The sequence below is a fragment of the Rattus norvegicus genome, chromosome 11, assembly GCF_036323735.1.
Source record: "Rattus norvegicus strain BN/NHsdMcwi chromosome 11, GRCr8, whole genome shotgun sequence".
NCBI lineage: Eukaryota > Metazoa > Chordata > Mammalia > Rodentia > Muridae > Rattus > Rattus norvegicus.
The window spans coordinates 84,673,094-84,699,392 of NC_086029.1; the positions used below are offsets into that span (position 1 = coordinate 84,673,094).

Sequence of the window (26,299 nt, forward strand, 5' to 3'; positions counted from 1 at the left end):
GATTTCGTACAGCTTCAACTCCCAATTATTCGAGTGACTCAACTGTACCACACAAACAGCTGTTCATAATTTCATTCTAAACGCAAATGTACAGACTTACAGATGACCTAAACTGCTAGACTTGAGCTTCTATTCTGGGCTTTGGCTACCCTACCCACTTTGGGGTAAGATGTATCCTTTCAATTGACTTTGTTAAGCACACTTTCCAGTGACTGGAGTCCAGCAATGGTTAGGGTGATCTGGTCTGGCAGAAATGACCAATTAGTGTGATGCATCAGTAGCCCCTTAAGCCATCCGTCACCTTGCGCTTCTGTTGAGCATAGCTCGTGCTATACTGGCCAGCGGCTCTGCGGGCTTCCTCTTCGTGCTCTTGGATTTGCTGTTGTAAGAGAATGAGCTCACCAAGCAGACCCTGCCATGAGTTTACAATGAGGAGAAGAGGAAAAGTGGGGAGGGAGAACAATGTTAAACCAAAGGGCACAACAGAAGAACAGATGCAAGACAGGGAGGGGTGGATAGCTTAAAACAAAAATGGAGACTCAGACACCTAAAGCACTGTCCCACAAGTGCGCTCTGCACTGCACTTCCATTTCCCCTTAGTAAAACTGGGTTCTTATAAAAGCAAAACAGCATGGCTTAAAAAGTGAGAGTGCAATAACCCCTAAGCAGCCAGCCAGCCGGCCGGCCGGCACCAACACAGTGAAGCTAGACTGATGGACATGCTCAAGGGAGCCGGCGTGGCAGGTCCCTGGATGTCTTGGTAAAACCCTTTATAAAATTGCCAATGTGCGCTAATGTATGCTGTTGACTTGAAACACTACATACGAAATTCAACTGCATTTTCACTTTTTATGAGCTGTTTTGACATAGAAATAGGCTCTGAGAAAGTAACTGAGTACATATCAATTACTAAAAAAACATAATTAAGATACCGAGACAATACAGTTATTATAAAAACTGAAAAGTTAGAGCCAGTTTTGGCCACGTTACCTTTTTTCTCTCTAACACTGAGTCTACTCAACCACTAAAGGTTAAGCTGGTAGGCTGTGATTACACTGTGTTCACATGTGCCACAATGCTAAGCCCATGTGGTCTTCTGGGCAGTGCTTCCCGGGGTGGCAGGTGCTGTCCACTGAGGAGAGGGGTGGGTGCCTCTGTTATAAATTGCTGGCCTATGAGATGGCCAACCTTGGGATAAAAGCAGCTAAGGCTCAACACTGATACTAGATTGATGGGTTCTCAATCAGAAAAACGAAAACAGTGACGTTTCAGCAAACAACCAATTTGAATAGTGTAGTGTGTTAGAAACAATAGGCTCACAATTGCCCAGTCATAAAACTAAAGGCCAGAAAGCTAGTAATTATTAAAACAACCTAAACCAGGACTTCAGAGCTTCAGATTTAAAAAAAAAAAAAAAAGTAAAAAATGCCATGTTTTGTATCGTCAGAAAATCTCTTAATATAAACAAGCTGGTTAATGGTTTGTTCAAATGTTAGTTTGTGGGCTCACCCAAGGGCTTACTTAATTTACCTTATATAACCCAAGAACCTAGGTAACCATAAATGAGCTCCCAAAATAATATGGGGAGGTGTAGCATCACAGTAATATAAAGATTGATATAAAAGTGGGGATTCTGTTTTATTCTTAGTTTTGATACTAATGATTACTGTCAGTATCAGACAATGAATGAAACTGGTTTACAGCAAATCAAAGGATGAAAGTAGCTTGAAATTTCAACATGTTTCCAGATTCAATAGTATAAGAGGAACTCATAAAACTTGATGCTATCTTTTAAGATATAGATATTATCTTTAAGATATATATTTTAACATATACGTATATACACATACACACACACACACACGGTCATTGACAAATTTACCAAAGTCACCTACCATCTTCATTATCCCATAATTTTTGTCATCCCATACATCAAATAACAAACAGTAATTTAACAGTGCTACCCACTTGCTCATTGACCTTCATTATCATGTCCTCCAACCACCCAACTGCTCGGCTCACACAAAACAACGGTCTTTAAAGAAGGCTTCCTATGTGAGCCTGAGGGTGTGTCCAACCTTCACGGCATAAAACCACAATCTTACGCCAAACATTGTATTTGTATGAGGTTTTTTGCTGCTGTTGGGTTTTGTTTTGTTTGTTTTTTTAATATTTTTTGGTAAGTCAATTATGCAGCTTTTAAGTGTAAACTTTGTAGGCCACAACTAGTGTCACAGTGTCAAAAGGCGGGACACACCTGGTAGCATCTGTTAATATTTACTTACCACTAAAACGCTATCTTAGAAACTATCAAGTAATTTTGACTCAGCTTGACTGCCCCACCCTGAGTCACTGCTTCTGCCTAAGCACAGTTGCATAGTTACATGGTGGCATCTATGAGACTATCAGGAAATACTCTTTCTAGTGACACCTCACTTTCCTTCCAAGCTGCTACTGAAGCACTGCTATGTGAAGATAGGTGAAATTAACTGTTACCTCCTAAAAAAAAGTAGGAGAAAACAAGAATTAGACACAGAAAAAACTATCGACACTATGTTATGCATCTTAAGATCAGCTCTCCCCAACTTTAAGTACCAGTTCACAAGCTGTACCTTTGCTAGTCTCTGAGCACACAGAATAGCAGAGACAGATGGACAGAGAGCCTTAGACAGACAAAACAGATCTGTGCCAGTGAACACTCTCCAGAGCTTAAACCTTCGCTCAAGAGACAGTCATTTAGAAACTAAGATTCAGTCATTGTTATAAATCATGACTATAATTAACACTATAGAAGGTAATTTCTATAATTTACCTTCTATAATTTATAAAATAAAGCCCCACTTTGAGACAGGTTTCACCCCATAATTCTAGCTGGCCTGGAACTGGCTCTGTAGACCAGGCTGGTCTTGAACTCACAGAGATCTGCCCGGTGCTGTCATTAGAGGCATGAGCCACTATGCCTGGCTCAGAAGGAAATGCTCTTTAATGATCTGGTCATTGTTTGACACTGTAATTCTGTCTCATGTTTCAGGTATAACATTCACAGTTGTAAAAAATATGACAGCATCAAAATCAAGAAAATTAGTTTTAACAAGAGTTATACAAAACAACTAAAAGTACTAGTTTAAGATTTAATGAGTTTGGTGGAAAAGATTTTAATAAATTTGAGGTATTATATGCCATGGTCTAAATATCAGCTCCCCCAAATTCATAGTGAAGCCTAACCTAACACCAGCCTATGCCTGGTGATGAGGTCACAGGCCTCCAGGTTAAGTGTTCTTGTAAAAGAGACTCCAGGAACTGCTTAGCCTCTTCTGCCATATATATATATGGAGAGAGAGAGAGAGAGAGAGAGGGAGAGAGAGAGAGAGAGAGAGAGAGAGAGAGAGAGAGAGAGAGAGAGAGACAGAGAGAGAGAGAGAGAGACACAATGCTCACCAGACATCACTCCCACCAGCACCTTAATCTGCTATCCCAGCTCCAGCACTGCGAGGAATATACTGTTGTTTATAATGCAGCCATTTGTGGCATTTCTGTAATAAAGCTGGAACAGGCTAATTACATCACTTGCTATGTTAACCCACACAGGTCTTAAAAACCTTGGCTTCCAGCAAGCCTCCTTTCCCAGCCTCCTGAGCGGCTGGCACTGAGACAATGTGCCACTGTTTATGTGAGTACCTAGCACCTTAAGTAAGGCCTGGCACATCTGAGATGTGGTACAGGGTTTGGCACGTATTGTTGATTGAGTGAGTTGGGCACAGCTGATTTTATCTATCTCTCACCTGTTTCTAGTGTAAGATTAATTTAAATTGGGCAGCCACTGGTTGGCCGTTCCCTTACTTTCTACTCCTTCCTTATTCCTGCACCTCTTAAGGCAGCAACGCTTGTGGGTGGAAGGTTTTGTGGCTGGGTTGGTGTCTCTTCCTCCACTGGAAGTCTTGCCTGGTTATAGCAGGTGACCATTTCATAGGCCCTATTGCTAAGAGTCTTAGCTAGGAAACTTCGATAGGGATGCAAAGTAAATACAGTAATTAGTGAAAAAAAGATAATTTAAAACCCTTTAGAAGGTATATAGTCAGTCCTACAAACCATTTCCAATTTTTCACAATGTCCAAAAAGACTTCATAACAAAACAAGAAGAATTAATAAAATGTTAAATGCCATTAACATACAATGAGTCACAGAAAGTGATGACCGTTGTTGTCACTGGCCCTTAACTCTTAACAGCTTTACATTTACTTAGGAGTTACTCCTCATAACCTTTCAAGGGGGCTTCCTTTTTTCAACAGAGGAAATCAGGAACTCAGAGAAGCTAAACCATTTGTTGAGGGTTACAGTTTAGAAAACAGAAAAAACAGGACCTGTGATTGCAAAATCTGCATCAGTACCACCCCATAATCCTGCAGAGCTCTCTGTTCAGAGTGCCTTTGGCCCATCGGTATCAACCTACACATCAAAGAGCACAGTGGCAGGATCACTGCAGAGAAAAGAGTTGACAACCTGTGGTGGGCAGGCTGAGTAGCTTACAGAGACATTATGGTCTGCAAACCCAAACAAAGTATCTAATATCTAATATCAGGCCCTGTATCTATGCCAAACTACGTTTTGGTTTAGTAAAAAGAACTGTATTCCTAAGCAGTACTTCCTAAACTTTGAATAACTTGTTTAGCTAAAAAACAAAACAAAACAAACAAACCCAAACTTGGTTTCCTTGCATATTATTGCTCAAGATACTTATGAATGCAAAATTTGTTATTGGTTGTCAAAAATGAAGTGTCTTCCTGAATGTAAAACTTGTTATAGGCTGCCAAAATGAATGTCTTCCTCCTTTGAAATATTTTTTTCTCCAATCAGAAATAGCACACTATATAATTTACTATTTGGACATTTTCTACAAATAGTTTTAAGAGATAAAATGGCTATCAGTAATTATCAATATTACAATTTCCATTAAATCTTTGTTTGGAAGGGTCTACCTATAACAGTATGATTTATTGATACATTTTCATACTAGTTTTGAATGACATAAACACACAACAAACTTCTTCTTGGCAATGCCGCAAGGCTGTCTGCTCCTCCTACTTTTCCTCTGATCTACTAAGTACACTGTGCTGTGTAGTCTTGGTAAGAATTTATCTAATCTATGCTAGTAGCTGTGCAGAAAACAAGAATTCCTCAAACCGGAAGTACTTGATGGTGCTGGGTTACAATTATTGGGTCCACTCACTCACTAAAACAGGCTTTCCTCTCCAGGTCCCAATTTGGCTTCTGAAGGTTTTAAGTTCTCCAGATTCCAAGGACTTTACAAAGTTCACACAAATATTTCCTCCAGCGAATAAAAATGTTAAAATTTTCCTCCCAATTTTAAACCTTTGATTAATATAACCGTTCATTATAAAGTAGTATTATTATATGCCAGCATGATTTACATGTCTAAACTTGGGATTACCACCACACGAATGGTGTCCACAATCTAGCAGATGTGTGCTCAGGCAGAAGCAAAGGAATGATGATTACTTGGACTACTGCAGTGTCTTACGCCTTCTGTGCTTTCTCCCCTGTAATCCCCAGACGCACAAGGCTAGTGAGTCAGGATGGGAAGCACAAGCCAGCAGCCCACTCTGCTCAGTCTGACTCGCTCCTACGATGTGACAGTGTGCTCCCTCAGCTCCCTTTACTTCAGTTGGCTTTGAGGGGTCCAAACTATTCCTCTACTGCCAGACTTTTTGGATGTGCTCCCCTATGAGAGAGGGCAGACCTTTATTTCAGTTCTAGCTATAGAAATGTATTCCCATTACTATTATTTAAAAATCTTGCATGTCCTTTTTTTTCTAGTAGAGAAGGACCACAACCATGAACCTGACTGCTTCACACCCTGAACACAATGTAGGTGAAACCAGGCATATTCAGGCTGGTATAGCTGTTGATCACAATATGATTTTAATGAGTACATCTTAAGATCTAAGACTAAACAATAAAAAGGTAATGAGAAACTCTGGATGTCATCCACGAACTTCTGATGACCACGCAAATCTTTGGAACTGACACCTGGGGGGGCTGGAGAGATGGTTCACTGGTTAGGGCTGCTATTCTAGAGGATGAAGGCTCCCTTCCCAGTACCCACAGAGCAGCTCACAACTGACTGTAATTCTAGTCTTGGGATCAAACACCCCTTTTGCTTCTGTGGGCACACATGTAGTGTACAGGCAAAACACCCCCACAAACAAACAAACAAAAACATACCTGGATGATGTAAAAAAGGCTACCTACCACCAGGCTCATGTCAGTCCTTGCACAATGATATCCAAACATCACTTAGTAGGCAAGGTTCATCCGGTCACACCAACGTATCTATCTGGACCTTGTCTACAAGGCTCATTATTACCCTCAAGTATCCTAGAAACAACACTGCATCGAGGGAACCTAAAACTATCTGCTGCACATCAACATCTTCTACCATATTAGCATCTTCTATAATTTGACTTAATTAAAACCTGTAATAAAAGCAGCACAGGCATAATTCTAGACTTGATTCTTTACAATAAATCACTGGAGAAATACTTGGTAAGCTTGGACAATTTAATAAATGTATGTGAGAATACAAGTGGCCGAGGATTCTGGAAGAGGATGTCAGGTCCTCCAGCACTAATTACAGGTTGTGGCAAGCCACTTCTTGTGGGTCCTCTGCAAGACCAAGAAGTACTCTGATTGGCTGAGTCATATCTCTAGCCCCAAAGGATAAGTTCCATCAGGGGAAAGTAATTACCATAAATTCAGATAAAGGAGGAGCCTACAAGGGGCATTTATTGTCAAACAAGCAAAGGAATATTAAAAAAAACAACATTTATTTTCATGTCAATTGAATAAAATCAAATCTACATCAATAAGTGATTCCCCAAGATGCATTCTCTTGCTTCCTCTCTAGTGCAGAGTCAATCACAGAACACTCATGTATCATTTTGGCAGAGTTTTAGGGGACTTACCTGAGTTGAGTCTGAACAAAGTGGCCACAGAACATGTGAGTGAGTGAGAAAGCAGACCCCGGCGTATCCACTGATTTAGGCAAAAGCACTGCAGCTTAAGGATCTACACTTCCAACCTGTCTGTCGCATGGGCCCTTCTCCTCGGATCAACTCATTAGGTTTACTGGCTTTCGTGGTCAAGGCTTTCTCTGGCTTAAAATCAGCGACATTTGTCAAGCCATATTCTAGCACTATCCCTCAATGCAAAACCAAGAGGCTCCTTAACTAAAATTATCTCTACTAAAAACAGGTCAAAACGAAAGCAAATACAAAACTCTGAAGTATGTTTTACCTAAAAAGTGAACAAAAAGAAATCTTAGAAATATATTTAAAAATTGGGATAGAATAAAAAAAGGTTCAAGTTGAAAGAAAGGGAAAGAAATAGAAATACAGAAATTATTTCTTTCTGCTCCTTAATAATCATAAAATTATTTCTTTCCCATGATGCTTTAAAGTTCAGTATAAATTAAATGGTCCACATTTAAATGTTTACAGAATATTTTACTCACAAATTTATTTATCTAGACATTATTTTTACAAAACTTTATATATAATTATTTATTTTCTAGTTAAAGATGACCATTATGGTAGAGCACATGGGCAGACATGTAGAGGAAGTCACATGACATAGCTCAGCAGTTCTCTACGTTTCATATGCAATGGCCCCACAGGGTCCACATGCATTAGTCTGAGGAGGGGCCATACTGACAAACCTCTCAACTCTCCATACACAACCCTGTAGCGTCTCAGTACGTAAGAACTGACTTACTCACTAGTAACTCACTTTCTACTCTCTCATGTCTTTCCTTGGAAGCAATCGTAAGTCTCCAGAAGAGCAAGAAGGTTCTATGCATAAACCCGGTATGCTGTACGCTGTGTCCTCCTGGAGAGCTGTGAACATGCTGACTGTGTGCAAAGTCCCAAGAAAGAGAAGACCTCTTAAACCGTCTACGCTGGCTTTTCCCTTTCATGTACAGTTTATAACACACCCTTGAAGCTATTTCACAGAGCATAACTGAAGGGGAGGCTGTCTCTGCTCTATTCCAGAACAGCTGCACTAACACCTGAAGTTTTCTAGAAATATATTAGCATTTTTAAATATTTCAAAAATTGGGGAAAAGCTAAGTTTTCCGGGACTCCCTGTGAGATGATCTCTGTTTTATACTTACCTTCCTATAGTGCTTGTCACTTTCGGATCCATGATCTGTTGCTCTAAATGCTGTTTCTCCAGGTGTACCTTAAAGATAAACACACTTGTTTACATTCTCCAATGACGTCAACAGCCTAAGCTAAATTCCAATCACAGCTAAGCAATTAACAGTAAGTGGGGTGCGAGGAGACCGAGGACACATCCCAGCGGCAGAGTGAGTTCTTGCCTCGTCTACACTGGGTCCCCAGCACTGCAACAGGAAAACCAAAACAAACAAGTCCCAGCCAGGCAGATGCATGCCTGGGATCCCAGCGCCTACCCTCAGGAGGCCGAGGCTGGGCTGAACGTGAGATCAAAGCTCAAAAGAAACCAAACGAGCTTCAAAGAATAGATTTTTATTTTTAAGAAAATGACTGGCAATCAATGTCAGAAAATCTCGAACCATCAATTTTTAAACTATAAGTGAGAATTGCGAGCTCTTTGGTAAGGATGGCTTTACAAAGCAGCGCTCACAGCTGAGTCAAGCACCACTGCCAGCAGACACCGTGTGTAGCACAAAGCACATTTAAGTGTCACCATGACAGGGCAGATGAGACAAGCTAAAATTACTTTTCATTTCAATTTTTTCCAAGAAAACACTTTGGCTAAGCAAATTTTCTTTTAATAAGTTTAAATCATGTATTTAGCAATTTGTTTTGTTATGAATATACTGTCTTTTATTATTTCCATCAAAAAGGATATAAGTTTGCGTAATCAGTTCTGGGTTTAAAGATCAGCATATACAAGCAGGATTATAAATTTGGTCTCCAATTTTATTTGCGACTAGTTTATTAGAAGCGTTTAAAAGGCATGTTAAGATCAGCAAAAATGTCTCGTTACACACCTAACAAGAGAAGTGGCTCAGAAGCTTCTATGACTTCACTAACCAATTTGGGACCTGTAAAAAGTCAGCAAAAGGGGAAATAAAAATTTAATAATAAGCAGAGATGTCTGAGATTTCAGACTTATATCATATTAGGAAACAATTGGGCAAATATGCCAGGATAAACCCTTTAAATTATACTTCTTATGATCTGTAATGATTAAATGTAAGGTAGCAATATCGGTTTGAGGCAGTGATGAAAAGCAAATGCATAGGTGGTCTCATCTCCTTGTCAAGAAGGGATGTCTCTTCTCACCAACAAAGAGCTAAGCACACAGTTTCTTACCAACTTCATGCTAAAAATGAAAAGCATTGTGCAAACTCTGTGTTTACCTTGTGTTAAAATTGAATGCTTTTGCATTTGTTTTCATTAACAAAGAAGACCCATCTGTGCACCCTGCCTCTGAGGCTCCTCAGCCCTGGGAAAAGCCCCTCCTTACCCGCAGTGAAGAAATCCTTCAACAAGCTGAGGCTTTCGGCGATCTTGTCCAGGTCAGGAGCGAAATTGGCGAGGTCTTCTGAACTGGGAAGGGCTTTTCTGATTTTCTCTAGAGGGGACCAAAACACGAGTAACAGACAGTCTTGAGGGAGGAGACAGCCAAGATACTAGGGTTACAGATATGTCAACTTGCTTACACCTCAAGTCAGTCCTACAAATACTGTCAACTCCACTCATAGATGAAACACCAGGGCGCACAGTATGGGAGAATGGGAGCCAGGGGTCAAGACCAGGCAGCCCAGCCTCAGAATCCAGCCTCTCAGTCATCACACAAAGATATTGGTAAGGACATCATGTTACATGGTACTAACATGTATTCTTCTTAAAAAATGAAGCTGTCCCTTTCCTAAAAATACCTTTGTCCATGGCTACATTTAAGAGGTACTATGAGGAGGCACTTTTGTAGATGAACTCCACCTCCATAGCTCTTAAAAGGGACTCCAAGTCTTTAAGCTCATGAGTTACTTGCCATCAGCGACTGACTGTCCTCACTCACTTGTTACAGCAGGGGCAGTGTTTTAAGGGGTGAAGTCACTCTGCACACCAACAGACTTTTAAGGAACTTGGCTGCAGAAAGTAGAAACAACCAAGCTAGTCTACCAAAAAAGCGATAGCTTAGGGTCCTAGTGTGTATGACGCAGGCGATGTTGCTATGTGGAAAGGCTGCTAACAGCAAGGAAACGCAGAGACAAAGTGCTAGGTAGCAAACACAAGGCACACCTACTTATGACTAGGTAACTCTTAAATAAGAAACAGGTTAACCCATTCAATAAATAAGCGAAGCTAGAGGAAAGTAGTTCAAAAGGGGGGTGGCAGTCATGTTAAAATGAGAATATTGGATACTTATTCTTATATTCTTTTTCCTCTGGGTTGGCAAATTGGCTCAATGGGTAAGAGTGTCTGTCAACCCACAGGTAACCACGGATCCCTTTTAATTACAAAAGACTCCCACAAAATGTCTTCTGATCTCTATACACATCCCTTGGAATGCACATGTGTATCTGCATGTGTGTGCCTACTAGTGTGAGACACACATATAAATAAATGTAATGAAAATTAATTTTTATTTTATAGATTATTACTTTCATTACTAAAATAAAACTATCACATATTTGACTCAAGCTTTAAAACTACAATGCAACTATTTCTACTGCCATCCCCTCAGAACCCAAAAGCTATTTATAATGTTGATGATACAAACCCAAATCAATATACTCATCAATTTCCCATATAAAGTCAGGCACAATCCACTTATAGTCACTAAGGTCTGGTATCATATCTTTCCATTCATCGAAGGTCTAAAAGACAAGAATGCATGTCAATCAGGTACTCCAAATGCCATAAACCAATATAAAGAGAAAGCATGTTGATTAAAACAGTCTTCAAGGAGAATGTATCACGTATAGAACTTTTAAGGAACAACGTTTTTAAGGAACAAATTAAAATAGCAATGTTTAGAAACAAATTTAAGTGTTCTTACTCCCAGACCAGGGTTCCATCTTCCAGGTCATCTATAATTTTGGTTAATATTTAATAGCACCATAAGATATAGGACATAGTACACATATACAGTGACTGCTTCAATAGCTAGTTACATTTTACTCACTAAAGAAAAATGACAATTTCTTTCTACTATGCTATACAAATTTACAATATTTTGGAACAATTAGAATTTAAAGTAAGAAAGTAAACTCACTTTTTTGGCTGTATAGCCACCTCCAACAGCAGATCCCAGTATAATATATCGAAGTTTTAAGAGCCTTGCAGCTAACCTTGCTGGCCAAAAGTTCCTGCGGGGTTGGTAGCCATATTTAGTTGGAGAAAGTTTCAATTTATGTAAAGAAAGGTTAGTTAGAGAAGAGAATTGCTGAAAAGATGTCCTTAATTGGGGTCTTTGAAGCTTGAGGGCAGGATGATGTGAACGATAAATACTTCGGGAAACCAGATGCAGTTTTTGGAGCGGTACGTTTCTTTGTACTCCAGAGCTGTGCTTCACTAAGGATTGGCAGACTTCACTGAAAAAACAAACAAGAATGGGAGAAACATAAGAGAAGGTAACAATGCCTAAGAATAGCAGAAAAGGTCACGCATGCATACTGACAAGCCATGCCCCATCACACGCTAGTTTGCTTTGTGCCAGCTCAATCTTGTTGAAAATCCTGCCACAAAAATAACCCGCACTACCCCATTCTACAGCTGAAGGAAAATGTGGCACAAAGTATAAACACAACCGGCCCCAGACGACACTAATGCAAGGAATAAAGGTGGAATATTAGTTCAGGTCCAGGGACTCCAGACTCTCTATGCTAATCTACTATATGTGGGCTGTGATACTTTCTGGTTCAAGGAACTGAAACCAAAGAGGGAAGAGGTGGGCATTTGTTTTACCAACAGCTGTGCACTATAATAGCTGGTAACAAAAATGCATGCATTTTTTAAGTTTAAAATTTCTATTATAACTCATTTTATGTGTATTGGTGCTTTGCCTGCATGCATAGCTGGGCACTTGTTTGAATGGTACCAGCAGAAGCCAGAGAGGCATTGGATCTCCTGGAACTGGAGTTACAGATGGTTGTGAGCTTCAAATGGGTCATGGAAACCAAACCCAGGTCCTATGCAAGAGCAGCTTTCTGTTCAGCCCCACAATAAGGTATTCCTGACATAGAGGTAATACAGTAAAAGGAGGACCAGACCAGCAATTGCCTTCAGAACCCGAGGAATCTGCCAGGGAGGACATAAGGATGCCAAGTGCATGTGTGTGAGGAGGCTTCCTAGGCTGAGCTGTCATCAACACTGGCATCTGTAGCAGGCTCACATCCCCTGCACACCCTGTAAGAGCCCTGGGCTCACATCCCCTGCACACTCTGTAAGAGCCCTGGGCTCACATCCCCTGCACACTCTGTAAGAGCCCTGAAAAGAAAGCTGCTAGGAGAAGTAATTAAAACCAGAAAACACAACTTGGTCAGCCATCCATCCGTCTCACTGCATGAACAAATCGTCTGCATCAGTCATTGGCTTTCAAGCTTAAATGTGATCACATATCCAGACCCGGCAGCAAATGAGGGGCTCTTAACATGATATCATGTGTATTGACAGGATTCCTGAAAATACTGTAAACTTAAATAAGAGCATGTTCAAAAATATTAGAGAATACAAAATGTAGATTTAAACATTAAAAAGAGCTTAGTAAATACTAAAAAAGCAGTTTATTAAAAGTAAAGCTGTGCTTGCATATATATTAACAGCAGAAAATAAATTTAGAATATATTCTAATATAAATATAGAATATATCCTATATTCTATAATACAGAATAAAGAAAAAAATGCAGAAAACATAAGCTATGATACAAAGCAATGGTATCAAAGTGGGAGGACAGGAGGTATAGTGTTGCACAGGGGTACATGACAATGGTCCATTGGCATCAGGGAATAAAGATGCATATAGTGTGCACTGTGGGTGCATGGAGGTGTATACAGTGTGCACTGGGAGGGGGAAGGAGATGTATACAGTGTGCACTGTGGGTGCATGGAGATGTATACAGTGTGCACTGTGGGTGTGTGGAGTTGCATACAGTGTGCACTGTGGCTGCATGGGTAAGTTTGGGGGCTTTCTGTTTGTTTACAGTAGATCTGCCTTTTATTGTGCATACTCATAAACAGATCATAATATAGCAAGGACTTACAACATGTAGTTTTATGACTTGGCTTACAACTTAGTACATTACAAACATTTCCTCTTTTACAACAGTTAACTGTGTAGCTTGAAGAAAACATCAACTAATCTTCTAGGAGAGATGTCCTTCCAAGGTGACCTCATATCTTTCACAATGCATGGAGAAAAATAGGGAGCCCATATCTTAATTACCTTCCTATAGATATAGAAACTTGCCCTTCAGTGATTTAACTCTTTCGTTTTCTGTGACTGGGTCTTGCTCTTTAACTCTTTTGGACCTGGTATTGCTAAGTAGCTCAGCCTGGCCTTGAACTTCTAGCTTTGTCTCAGTTTTCTGAGTATTGAGACTACAGGTGTAAAATGGCTTGATGATGTTGGCTTTTTAATGTGCATCTACTTAAGCATCAATCAAGAAATCCATTTTATCTTCCCCAACCTTTATCTGTCATTAATGAAAGCAGTATATTACTTAATCTTATTTTTTTTTTTTTTTTGGTTCTTTTTTTCGGAGCTGGGGACCGAACCCAGGGCCTTGCGCTTCCTAGGTAAGCGCTCTACCACTGAGCTAAATCCCCAGCCCCACTTAATCTTATTTTTAAAGTAGGCATATAATGCAAATAGTTAATCATAATACAAGTAAATAAATAACATTTTAAGATAGATATGCGTATGAACATTTTGGGGCAGATGCATATTTTTCTTTTTAAAGCAGATGAAGGGCAGGGGTTGTATTCAGAAATGAAGAACATACTGGACCTATCTAAGAAATTACATTTTCTTTTAGAAGTATTCAGAAAGAAAAAGAACAGATGCACTGGAAGGAAGAAAATAAAGTTGAAGAAAAATTTTGCAGAACTGAAGAGAATTGTAAAATCAAAGGTCAAGCCAGACCAGTGCTGAAAAAGAAAACCCACAGCCGAACAAAGCCTTAGTAATCTGGGACAGATGGCAGAGTTGAGAAAGACCCGAAAAGTGGCTAAGGAGAGGGAAAGACTTCCTTATCCAAAGGAGCTTAAAAACTAAAGTCAAGCCAGGCAGTGGTGGTGCATGCCTTTAATCCCAGCACTTGGGAGGCAGAGGGAAGTAGGTCTCTGTGAGTTCGAGGCCAGCCAGAGGTACACAAAGCAACCCTGTCTGGAACAACAACAACAACAACAACAATAACAACAACAACAACAACAACAACAACAACAACAAAAACCCCAAACAAACAAAAAACAGTGAGAAAAAAAATCCAAAAGTCAAATGTAATAAAGTACATCTCCCACGTAACCTACCTCACCTACCACGTCATTTACCTACACGGAGCTGTGCAGTACAAAATCATGTTTTCATTAGTTTTACACAAATATTTACTGCACCCCCCAAAGTGTTGGTCATCGGTCTTCCATTTGACTTGTGCAAGAGAAGTATATTTATCTGTATATGGAAAGTCTGTTTTAACCTCATAAATAGAGTAGCACTTAGCTGCATAATTTCATAACTTAGCAGGAACTATGCTGTGCAAGGCAAATTCCAGAGCCTGGGGGTTTCTGGTTTTCCATTTCTTCCATTAGCTAAACCGTGCTTGGGCATAAGACATTCTAAAGCATGACTGTAGAAACATGTTCAAAACTTCAGAAACAATGTAGCCCAATGAAACGTAACTATATTAAACAAACAATACAAACTACAAACCTGTTTATTTGTAAACTCAATTTTAAGTGTTTCCTAGATACCTCTTTAGCAAGAGTAAGCTATCTTCTGCACTTTTTTCATGCTTTATAGAAAATTAGATGTCTCTACTTAATTATCAAACAGCAGCAATATAAAGGCTGTAAATAGCTCATTTCAATAGCAAAGGTTGTGAACTTACTGCTAAATTAGAACCCCACAAGATGGGTTGGGGATTTAGCTCAGTGGTAGAGCGCTTGCCTAGGAAGCGCAAGGCCCTGGGTTCGGTCCCCAGCTCCGAAAAAAAAGAACCAAAAAAAAAAAAAAAAAAAAAAAAAAAAAAAAAAAAAAGAACCCCACAAGATTAAAAATGACCACATTGTAGCAGAGGCAATTTGGACTCAATTAATTATGATGGAACAAATGGGTTCCAGTCCTTATAAGCATAATACCTCATTTACACCATTAAAAAAGCTTTGGGGGGCAGGGCTGGTGAAATGACTTATTGGTTAAGAAGAAGGGCTACTCTTCCTGAAGACATATTGGATTCCCAGCACCCACATGGTGACTCACAACTGTCTGCTACTCTAGTCTAAGTGACTGTCATCTGTCCTCTGTGGTTAGCAGACACACAGACATACTTGCTGGTGAAACAGATACAAACACATTTTGAAACGTTCTAGGGGCTGTAGAGATGACTGATGCTTCTTGCAGAGGACCTGAGTTCAGTTTCCAGTATCTACCTGGGGCAGCTCAACTGCCTGCAACTCCTTCTCCAGGGAGATCCTACCCCTCCACCCAGAGAGGGCACCTGTACTCATGTTCCCATACAAATCTCTCCTCCCCACCACAATTAAAACAAAATCCTTTCAAAGTTCTAAATAAAATTTAAGACCAATGTTTAAAGGTGAAATTAATTCAGAAGAACTAAACATTCTCCATCTTCCTTGGTGTAAACTACTTCCTATAGTCAAAAGTCTGAAACAACGTGCTAAGCTTGGGGGCTATTGGAAAAAATTCATATATAATATCAAATTTAGGATCAGTAAGTGCATATAGGAATTCATATAGGTACAACTATTTTATGATTTTCTACTTTAGAACAAGACTAGGGCAACAACATCTGCGAGATTAGAAAAGTGCATCACATTCTATCAAAGTGTACCTCAACACTGAACAAAATCTCCTCTGAGGGGGCATTTCTTAAACAGCCCGATATCATGTGCATCACTCTCTAGGTTTGACAGAGAGTCAGCCAGAGAGTCAGGCAAACGGGCAGAGAGCCCTTTCACACATAAGTATGAAAGTGCACAGTTTCAAGTATGCTGCTGCAATTGCTTCCAAGGAGCTGCAAGTGCAAAGTATATATGGCGTATGTCTGGAAGAAGACAGTTAAATGACACACACAGCGATACAAGGACAGTGCCTGGCCAGGTCGGAATGGCAACAATAAAAGCAGCAACTAGAGACAGATAACAGCGAGATCCCAAGGGCAGGGACAGCAACGATGGGCCAAGGCATCAAAAATCCTGTTGAACGGGGAGTGGTCACCGGCCAACTCCCGTCACTCCTCCGGGTACTTAAACATTCGCGAGAATTCTCAAAGAGCTCCGGCCTGGCCTGAGGGTCGGTCACCTGCACATTCAGGAAGTAGTGATGGGTCAACCCCACCGTCCAGATGGCCCAGAACGTGACATAACGGGGCCAGGTCGCAGGCCGCACTTACCAGGCCAGGGCAGCCCGACCTGCTCGCCACATCCCGCCAGCGCAGACCACACACAGGCGCCGAGACGGCCACGGGGGAGCCCCGTGTCGGCCCCACTCCGACTCCTGCTCCAGCAATGACCCAGGAAGCGGCCCTCAGCAACAAGGGCATAGAGCAGCCGCCGAGTCCCTCCCAATGGCGCATGGACTTCCGCAAGATCCGGCTGGGCTCCCGTAGTCAGTCCGTCCCCGAAATAACCACCTACAGGAACGCTAGGCAGGCTGCACAAATGTGCCGCGGATAACGTGCGCGTGCGCTAGAGCCTGTGGGCGGGACTTGTATAGTGCTCCTCCTCTTGGCTCCGCCCCCAAAGTGTCCGGGTTGGAATTCTGAAAATAAACTTACCCCATTAAGGATTCCGGGAGGTCTGGGCGGGCTGGGCGCGGGAAATCCCCACGATTAATATTTACTGGAGCAGCCAATATAAGGAGACCTGTTTCAAAGCATTTTCGTAACCTAACAACCTTATAGCCAGGAGATCTAGTCTAGGTATGCCAGGCACCTAGGTCTGAGATCTGATCCAGAAAGGGACTTCTGACATTTAAGCTTTAGGTTAGGAATAAACACATATCGTTTTATGAAGGCACAGATGATTTTTTTAAATTCTCTCTTTTGTTGGCTTTCATCTGAATTTAATGGCGCCGATTTATTGAAATGATCCTTGTCAAGGTCTCTTAACAGCGCCACATCTCTAGCAATGCCCCCTCCGTAGTATTTAGCAAAGTTGTCTTCTTAGTTTCCTTTTGACTTTCAAGACGTCAGATTCATTTTTCCCTTTCCTTATAATCCACCCCCCCCCCCAACTCCTCCCTAACAAACCCTTTTCGGACATGGTTGATTCCTAGTCTCCTAGCTACCTGCTTCTCCCAGTTGTTTTCTTTTCTTTTCTTTTCTTTTCTTTTCTTTTCTTTTCTTTTCTTTTCTTTTCTTTTCTTTTCTTTTCTTTTCTTTTTTTTTTCCCGGAGCTGGGGACCGAACCCAGGGCCTTGCGCTTGCTAGGCAAGCGCTCTACCACTGAGCTAAATCCCCAACCTCCAGTTGTTTTTTTAATGTTCAAAAGTTCCAGTTAGGTTTTGGGCCTTTTGGGTTTCTTCCTTTCTTTAGCTACATTTCCTTCTTAATAATTAAATTATTTGCATTACTCTAAATAACACTCTTTCATCATCAACCATTTTTTGTATTTTTAAAAGGAAATTGGGGCTCATAAAAGGAATATTGTCTGTGAAAGATTATGAAGCCAACTAATGCCATTATTGGGAACTAAAATTGGAGAGTCTTGTACTTTACCTCACATCAAAGACATATTCGTTTCATCCATCTTCCCCCTTCTCTGTCTCTGTCAGTCTGTCTCTCTCTCTCCCTCTCTGACTCTCTCCATCTCTTTCTCTTTTCCTCTATCCCCCTTCCTCCCCCACTCTATCCCCCTTTCTTGCTCGAGTGCACACACACACACACACACACACACACACACACACACACACACACACAAAATCCACCATCACCAGCAGCCAAAATAAATCCCCTTTCACTTAGTTATCATGATCATAAATCAGGACCTATCTACTCACAATACTGTCAAGTATATAAAGGCAACAGTCTGACAGTAAACATTCCTATTGCAGGACTGGAGGGGCATATTTACTATGGTGACTGTCTCAAAGATAGCTGTAGATAGAAACTTGCTATGAACCCTAACCAGTATAAACTAGTATAGAAACCAGTTTAAACTGCAACCCTTTCTAGTATTGAATAAAAATGCATTTGTTGTTGTTGCTTCCTGATTCTTGTTTAGAAAACACAAAAGGAAGAAATCACATGATGGCTGCTTCCATGTGTAACTTGTCTATGCATTTTACAAAGCCCCTGTTTTGTAATTCTACTTCTAGGCTGCACTGAACGGATCTTATGTGCAGCTAATGTCTACTTTATATTAAATGGCAAAATATTAGAGTTAGCCTAAAAGTCTCTAGATAGTAGTTAATTAAGTGAATTACATTCATACTAGCCACCAAAACCTATGAGCGCTCAGTATCCAAATGGAGAGTATCTGAAATAGATTTGCTCTAATTTGAAATGGCTTTAATCTAGGTTTTATTTTGTTTTAACGTCACAAAGCTGCCAAAGAAATGAGAAGAAGAAAATTTAATAGAAGCCATGCTTCAAATACTCGTTTCAACCAGCCTGTTTTCTATATCCAGTATATTATCTAATAAGGATGAGTTATTCAATCCCATCTAAAATAGGCCACCCGTCTGCTAGTGTATCTGTTGTGAATGTGTTTAAGGTAAGAGGGCTAGACTGAGGTAGGAAGTTTGGGAGGTGGCCATGCCTTAAGTGATACTTTCAAGTTATAATGGGTTTATATGATACCCACTTCACTCTATGTACACTGGGTACACTGTACATCTACTTATAGTGCTGAGTAGAAAAATTAGTCAAACTGTTATGAACTCAAACCACCACCACTAGTTCAAATTCAGGCCACGGAGTTGTTTTGCTTGGCTACACAGTGTGAAATGACATTGGACTTCTTGCTGTCACTTAAAAACAGAGAAAATTTACATTTAGATAAACCAGTATTCTTAAAATATCAGACAACATCAAGCCCTAATCTTTAAAAAATAAAACCTGGGGGGGGTTGTTGAGTGTTTCATATTCCTTCCTGAAATTGAATGCATCAATTGCTGTGATTGTGATCTTATTTTTCTTAGGAAAATCAAGAGAATTTTAAAAATATAAATCATTTTTTATAGAAAACTTATTAACTGATATACTGGAGGGAGTGGTTCTCCACCCTCCCAATACTGTGATTTTTAATATGGTTCCTCATGTCATGGTGACTCTTATCCATAAAGTTATTTTTATTGCTACTTCATAACTGTACTTTTTCTACTGTTAAAAATCATGTGCAAATTGCTGATGGTCTTAGGCGACCCCTATGATAGGGCTGTTTGATTCCCCAAAGGGGTCATGACCCCAGGCTGAGAACCACTGATTTAGAGGGTTTAATGTTTCTAAAGCAATAAGATCCCCTCAGAAGATCGTAACTACACAAGTAAACTACACAAGTAAACTGCGATGTTCAAGGAATATAGTTGAACATGATATACAACAAATACTCATGTGTTATGAATTCACATTATGAACATAACCCAGGAAAATATTGAAGGCAATGTGCCTTACTGAAGAGCAATGAGGAAAGGACTCATTGCTTCCTAAGTGGGAGGGAGAACACCTTTGTTTTTTATTTGTTAACTTGTATACTCACCACAAGCAAAGATGTTAACTGTATCTTCTGGTCTAGGAGTCATGGAAGACTTTGTTAACTTGTATATTACTGGACACAAACAAAGATGTTAACTGTATCTTCTGATCTAGGAGTCACGGAATACTTTTACTATTTAAAACTAAAATTTCAGGTTCAGATGGGAACTGAGCACCCCAGAAGTTAAAACTATCAAAGTATCTACCTTATGCAGAGCAATCCTGTTTAGTTATCCACTTGATCGGTGATCTTTAAGAAGAGCAGAGAAATATTGGAAACCTACACATCTGTGCTTGACTATGAGTATGAATTTAAAGTTTTTATTAAGTTTCTCTGCAAAGTTCTTCTTGGAAGGTATCCAAGGTCCCCGAGGAGAACCACATCCTTCCTCTGTGGTTTCCTGGAGAGAGAAGCATCTGAAGGCACATGGACTTGCACATCATCATTAAACTCCCCAGTGCTCAGGAAGCATGCTACAATCATTGTCAGCCCTTCTCGTCACTATTGTCTGTCTGTATGAGAAGAGTCAAAACTCTCAGGATGGCCTTTTCCCTCAAATTAGTCTCGTTTTAAAATGATTTGTTATGTCTTTATGGATATATATGTATCTGTGTCTGTATTCCATGTATGAGCAGGCACCTGAGCCTGACAGGAGAGGGCAGCAGATCCCCTGGAGCTGGAGTTACAGTAGTTTGGGAACGGCTCAGTGTGGATGCTAGGAATAAACTCAGCCCCTCGGTAAGAGTATCGAGTACTCATAACCATGGAGACATCTCTCTGGCCCTCATCTATGTGCTTTTAATCGCTGTAGGTGTTTATTATAGATCAAATATTCTAAATTTAGAAACATAGACGATCAAAACGTTAAAAAATATTGAGGCTGGGCCATTTATAACTACCTGACCTCAAAACAACTGGGAAGAAGACAGTGTAAGGATAAATATGCCCACAGACAAGAACACAGGATGCAGAAATAGATTTTAAATTGTGTAGCATGATGGCTAAGCTTAACAGCCTGACTGGGTTGACCTCTGAGAACGTCTGTGTATCTCCAGATGGAATTAGACTAAAAGGGCTCCGTCCTAATGAACAGTTTAGCTTCTCAATGGACCTAAAATTTGAAGAGAAGCTTAGCAGGGGGTTGCTGGGGAAGATGGGGCCCAGGTGGAGGATTTAAGGCCACTGGGATTGTCCTTGCCTCTGTCCCATCCCTGTTACTTCTCTGTTCTGCTTCCTGTGCACCAGGAGGTAAAAGCCCTGCTTCACATGCTCCAGCTACCATGCTAAGACGATGGAAATCCCGACATAAAATAAATCTCATGCATTTCGGTAACAGCCAAAAGTAACTATACATACTGTTAACCAGTTCATGCCTCCCCCCCAAAAAACCCCACCAAAGCAGTTTAATAGAGAAGAATTATTTCTTCCCCCCGAATGTTAATGGAATAAATGAATATCCATATGGAAAAAATGCCCCCACACTGCTTGCAATATCCAGCCTATATTTATACCATATACAAAAAATGAGCACGTATGCACAAAAATGATATTTCCCGGGCTATAACTGAGAGTGTAAAAGCAAGAATAAGTGAATTGAAGAATAAAGCAATGGAAAAAAACCCATTGGTAACCTGTGCATAGGCAAACAGTTCTTAAGCCACCAAAAGGAATACCTTAAAAAGTTTAAATTCCCTGGATTTAACAAGCTAAAACATTCCTGCTCATCAAATAACAGAGAGAAAATGGATAACAAACCTTAAGTTCGAAGAACATATTTTTATAACACATACCTAACCAAGAACTTATACTAAGACTATAAGAAATTCATTGCTATCGATTTGTGGGTATCCACCAAGACTCAAATGTTTCAATTTAATCCCCATTGTGAAGTATGAAGAGGGTAGAAACTTAATGTAACTCTGGCATGTGGAGATAGTCTTGGGAAGTGATGAGGATGCAGAAGAGTCGAGAGGATAGAGCCTGTGACTGAACACTGGTGACTTTACAGGAAGAGAGCTGTCATAGGGGATACTCACATGCTTCCTGCCTCTGGTTATGGGATGACCTGCACTGCCTCAGAGCTCTTGCAGCCTTTCAAGCTTAGATCAGAAATGTGAGCCAAAATAAACCTCATTTCCATAAAAAGCCTCCCTCCAGTATTTCATCATACTGATCAAGCAGCCAGTTATTGCACAGGCAAAAAGTTCAAACGCTGCACGAAGGATTATGTCACATAGATTCCCAGAGACATAGAGTGATGTTATTACTTATGGAGGAAATGAAGAATAGAACCATAATATCATCAGTAAGGCTGATAAAAATAAAAAAAAGATGTACACTGTCAACTCGGCAAGGATGTAGAGCAACCAGAACCCGAAGACACTGTTGGTGCAAAGCTATGAGGCAGGTCCTGTGGAAACATACAGTTTCCATTAAATTAACCATGCGCCCCCCCTTTTTTTTTTATTAACTTGAGTATTTCTTATATACATTTCGACTGTTATTCCCTTTCCCAGTTTCCGGGCAAACATCCCCCTAATCCCTCCACCTCCCCTTCTTTATGGGTGTTCCCTTCCCCATCCTCCCCCCATTGCCACCCTCCCCCCAACAATCTAGTTCACTGGGGGTTCAGTCTTAGCAGGACCCAGGGCTTCCCCTTCCACTGGTGCTCTTACTAGGATATTCATTGCTACCTATGAGGTCAGAGTCCAGGGTCAGTCCATGTATAGTCTTTAGGTAGTGGTTTAGTCCCTGGAAGCTCTGGTTGCTTGGCATTGTTGTACATATGGGGTCTCGAGCCCCTTCAAGCTCTTCCAGTTCTTTCTCTGATTCTTTCAATGGGGGTCCTATTCTCAGTTCAGCTGGCATTCGCCTCTGTATTTGCTGTATTCTGGCTGGGTCTCTCAGGAGCGATCTACATCCGGCTCCTGTCAGCCTGCACTTCTTTGCTTCATCCATCTTGTCTAATTGGATGGCTGTATATGTGTGGGCCACATGTGGGGCAGGCTCTGAATGGGTGTTCCTTCTGTGTCTGTTTTAATCTTTGCCTCTCTATTCCCTGCCATGGGTATTCTTATTCCTCTTTTAAAGAAGGAGTGAAGCATTCACATTTTGATCATCCGTCTTGAATTTCATTTGTTCTAGGCATCTAGGGTAATTCAAGCATTTGGGCTAATAGCCACTTATCAATGAGTGCATACCATGTGTGTTTTTCTGTGATTGGGTTACCTTACTTAGGATGATATTTTCCAGTTCCAACCATTTGCCAACGAATTTCATAAAGTCATTGTTTTTGATAGCTGAGTAATATTCCATTGTGTAGATGTACCACATTTTCTGTATCCATTCCTCTGTTGAAGGGCATCTGGGTTCTTTCCAGCTTCTGGCTTTTATAAATAAGGCTGAGATGAACATAGTGGAGCACGTGTCTTTTTTATATGTTGGGGCATCTTTTGGGTATATGCCCAAGAGAGGTATAGCTGGATCCTCAGGGAGTTCAATGTCCAATTTTCTGAGGAATCTCCAGACTGATTTCCAGAATGGTTGTACCAGTCTGCAATCTCACCAACAATGGAGGAGTGTTCCTCTTTCTCCCCATGCACCCCTCTTGTTCAGGCAGTCCTGCCTTAGGGTTTCGTGTAAGAGAAATAAGGACATAGGTCTATAATAGTAAATGGAATTTTATTTACAATAGCTTCAAACTGTAATTACAGGTCCACAATGAAATAGGTAACCAGTGTGTAAACAATTTATTCAGCAGTGAATGGGGATGTACTTTTTTATTTTTATTTTTTAACACAACATGATTCAAAACGAATGATCTAACGGACATGTTCCAATCAAAATATGACATACCATGTGACTCCAATAGATGTGACAATCTAGAATAGGGAAAATTGGTGTGGGGAGTGACAACAAAGCAAACACTGGGGACACTGGCTAGTGGAAGTGTGTTTTGTCATGACAGGACTCTGAATTATATAAGCATATCCATTTGTCAAAATGTACAGATAAGACTTGTGTACCTCTGAGTCCCTGTGTCCAAAGTATATGGTGTCTTCGGCCATAGGTACTTACCTTCAACCTCTGGGAGGCAGCTTGGGTCAACCGTAACAGTTTATATTGTGTTGGGATTCACTTGGGTTCCACTGACCTATAACTCGAAAAGAGACTTCTCATGTCTTATGTTGGGTTTTGGCAGATGGTCTACAGCTCTTTGGGTGAGCGTTGGATCTGACCTGAAAGCCTTGTGGGGGGCCAGCTTTCACAGTGCCAGAAGATGCCCTGCAACCTGCCAAAAGAAAGAAGCAATCCTGGTCCTACTAGTAGTGACATGACACCTAGAAACCACAGCAATGGCCACCCCCACTCTCCCTATGCAAGATACATCTAAAGGAGCAGTAGTGACACTCATATCTTGTAATAATGGAGAGCGCTCTCTCTAACAGGCTTAAGGTCCACTCACAGGAAATAAATCATGCCAGGCACTGGAAACCTAGCCAACTACCTGGGGTTAGTGATGTCTTGAATCTTAGAGGAGACCCTGCTATCACTTTACTGAACCAGCGTGATTCCTAACTCATTCTCAACGCTTACCTTATACTTCCAGTTAGGTGTCGCTCTCACCCTTATTAAAGAAGCCTCTCTTTGCAGCAGCCATAGACAGCCACAGAGCCACCACTGGTCAAAATAGAGAGAATAATTGAGTGCGGGATGCCCAGCTTTAAGGGATGCATCTACAATACAAGTTCTGCGCCATGGTTCAGGAGATGTCTGGGAAGAGAGGGGAGAAAGGCTGTAAGTGCCAGAGAACCACGAAGTCTGCTGTGAGACTGTGTCTCCTAGACACCACAGGGAAGCTACACTTATGATACCAAAACAATACGGCTGCCTAAACGAGGCTTAAACGATGTCAATACCGATAGACAGGTTAATGTCGAACTGGGGAATTGCAAGAGACCACAACTCCACACAAAGGACTACTGGCAATTTACAAACTGCTGGGGATCAGTCTTCAACAGGGAGAGTCCTCTAATTATGCGTTTATCTATTTATGTGTGTAACAATAACAAAACAATAACAATAACATAGTCATCATCATCATCATCAACAACAACAACAACAATAATAATAATAGGTAAAGGCCATAAATTTGAGAGAGAGTGGGGTTGTGGGTGGGATTGAAGCAAGTGAGTATGGAAGGAGTTTGAGGGATGAAGGAAAGGAAGATCCAATGTCATTATATTTTAGTTAAAATAAAAATAAAATTGTAAACTTTAAAAGGCCTACTTTCTCATTGTCTTATGCATATTCATTGAATAAAAGATGTTCAATACTTTCATTTTTGAAGACTCCCTGGGGAATATTTTGGGAACACCACGCAGAGGTTTAAATCACTTTACTACAATGCAGTGAAAGATAGAAGTTATGAAAATTAATGATTATTGATACATTTTCTATTTTCAATCATCCTTCACTGCCACAATTTCTGGGGAACTTTCAGGTAGTACATTTTGAGAAATGTCCCATTGCTCCCTCTGTTACACTCACTGGCACAGCCATATCCACTGGAAACAGCAAGAGTCCTGAAGCCGGAGCAGCTGCTCGACACAGTTCCAGCAAAGCTGAGCAGATCGCCACGGTCGCTGTCCTGCTACCTCTAACTTTTGGGTTTTGCTCTCTGCGTGTTGCATTCCTGGGGGATTTCTGCACTATCATTCATTTTATGTCTTTTCCAGAGAAAATGATTTCTGAGTCTTTTTAGGAAAACCCTAAAACTCATTTTATCTGGTCACTCTTTGGAAGTCTTCCTGATGCCCTAGAAGTCATTAAGCACGGATAAGCACATGGCTAGCTGAGGCCATTGCTGCAGGAATCTTCTCGGGGTTTCTGCCCTGACCAAACTCAAAAGGCATAATTGGTGCCGGGTAAGCAAAGACAACTGACAAAGTCTGACTGGTCAAGAGAGCAGGTTACAGGAGAATAGTTACAGGGTACACCCCTGGATGAACGGAATTCAGTAAATAGGATAGATTGACTAAAATGGTAAGTAGATGATGAAAATGTATAGTAGAAGAACGTAGGTATTAATATTTGCTATTCGTAAAAAGAGCAGTTCAGATGTTTTCTGTTTGCGTGGAGTGCTTTAAAACAGCAAGCATGGTTAACCTTAAAGCAGGCCGTCGTATATCGTATGTCTTTGCTTTGGAGGTGACATTCTCTACATTCTTTGAATTGGAGTTACAGGGCCAATGATAAGAACGATCTATTCTGTTTGTGTTTTTCAGCTGGGACCAAACTTGTAACCCTGGACATGTAATAAAAAATCAAACACATAGTCTGTACCGCTT

The 26,299-nt window shown here is 40.6% G+C and overlaps 1 protein-coding gene across 4 annotated transcripts in view; it reads right to left on the reverse strand.

Moving 5' to 3' along the window:
• The window catches only part of Opa1 (OPA1, mitochondrial dynamin like GTPase), a 77,083-nt gene extending 60,151 nt beyond the window's left edge, over positions 1 to 16,932 (reverse strand). The window contains exons 1-7 of one of the 4 annotated variants that reach the window (XM_006248497.3): positions 16,646 to 16,912; positions 11,290 to 11,608; positions 10,795 to 10,891; positions 9,535 to 9,642; positions 9,056 to 9,109; positions 8,192 to 8,259; positions 302 to 412 (exon numbers count right to left, since the gene is read on the reverse strand). In XM_006248497.3, coding sequence (XP_006248559.1) covers positions 302 to 412; positions 8,192 to 8,259; positions 9,056 to 9,109; positions 9,535 to 9,642; positions 10,795 to 10,891; positions 11,290 to 11,608; positions 16,646 to 16,677 — 789 coding nt within the window. In that variant the 5' untranslated portion in view covers positions 16,678 to 16,912. Of the gene's footprint in view, positions 1 to 301; positions 413 to 8,191; positions 8,260 to 9,055; positions 9,110 to 9,534; positions 9,643 to 10,794; positions 10,892 to 11,289; positions 11,609 to 16,645 lie in introns of all 4 variants that reach the window. The other 3 variants (XM_006248498.3, XM_006248499.3, NM_133585.3) reach the window with 3 other exon arrangements.
• Between the last annotated feature and the right edge of the window lie 9,367 nt (positions 16,933 to 26,299).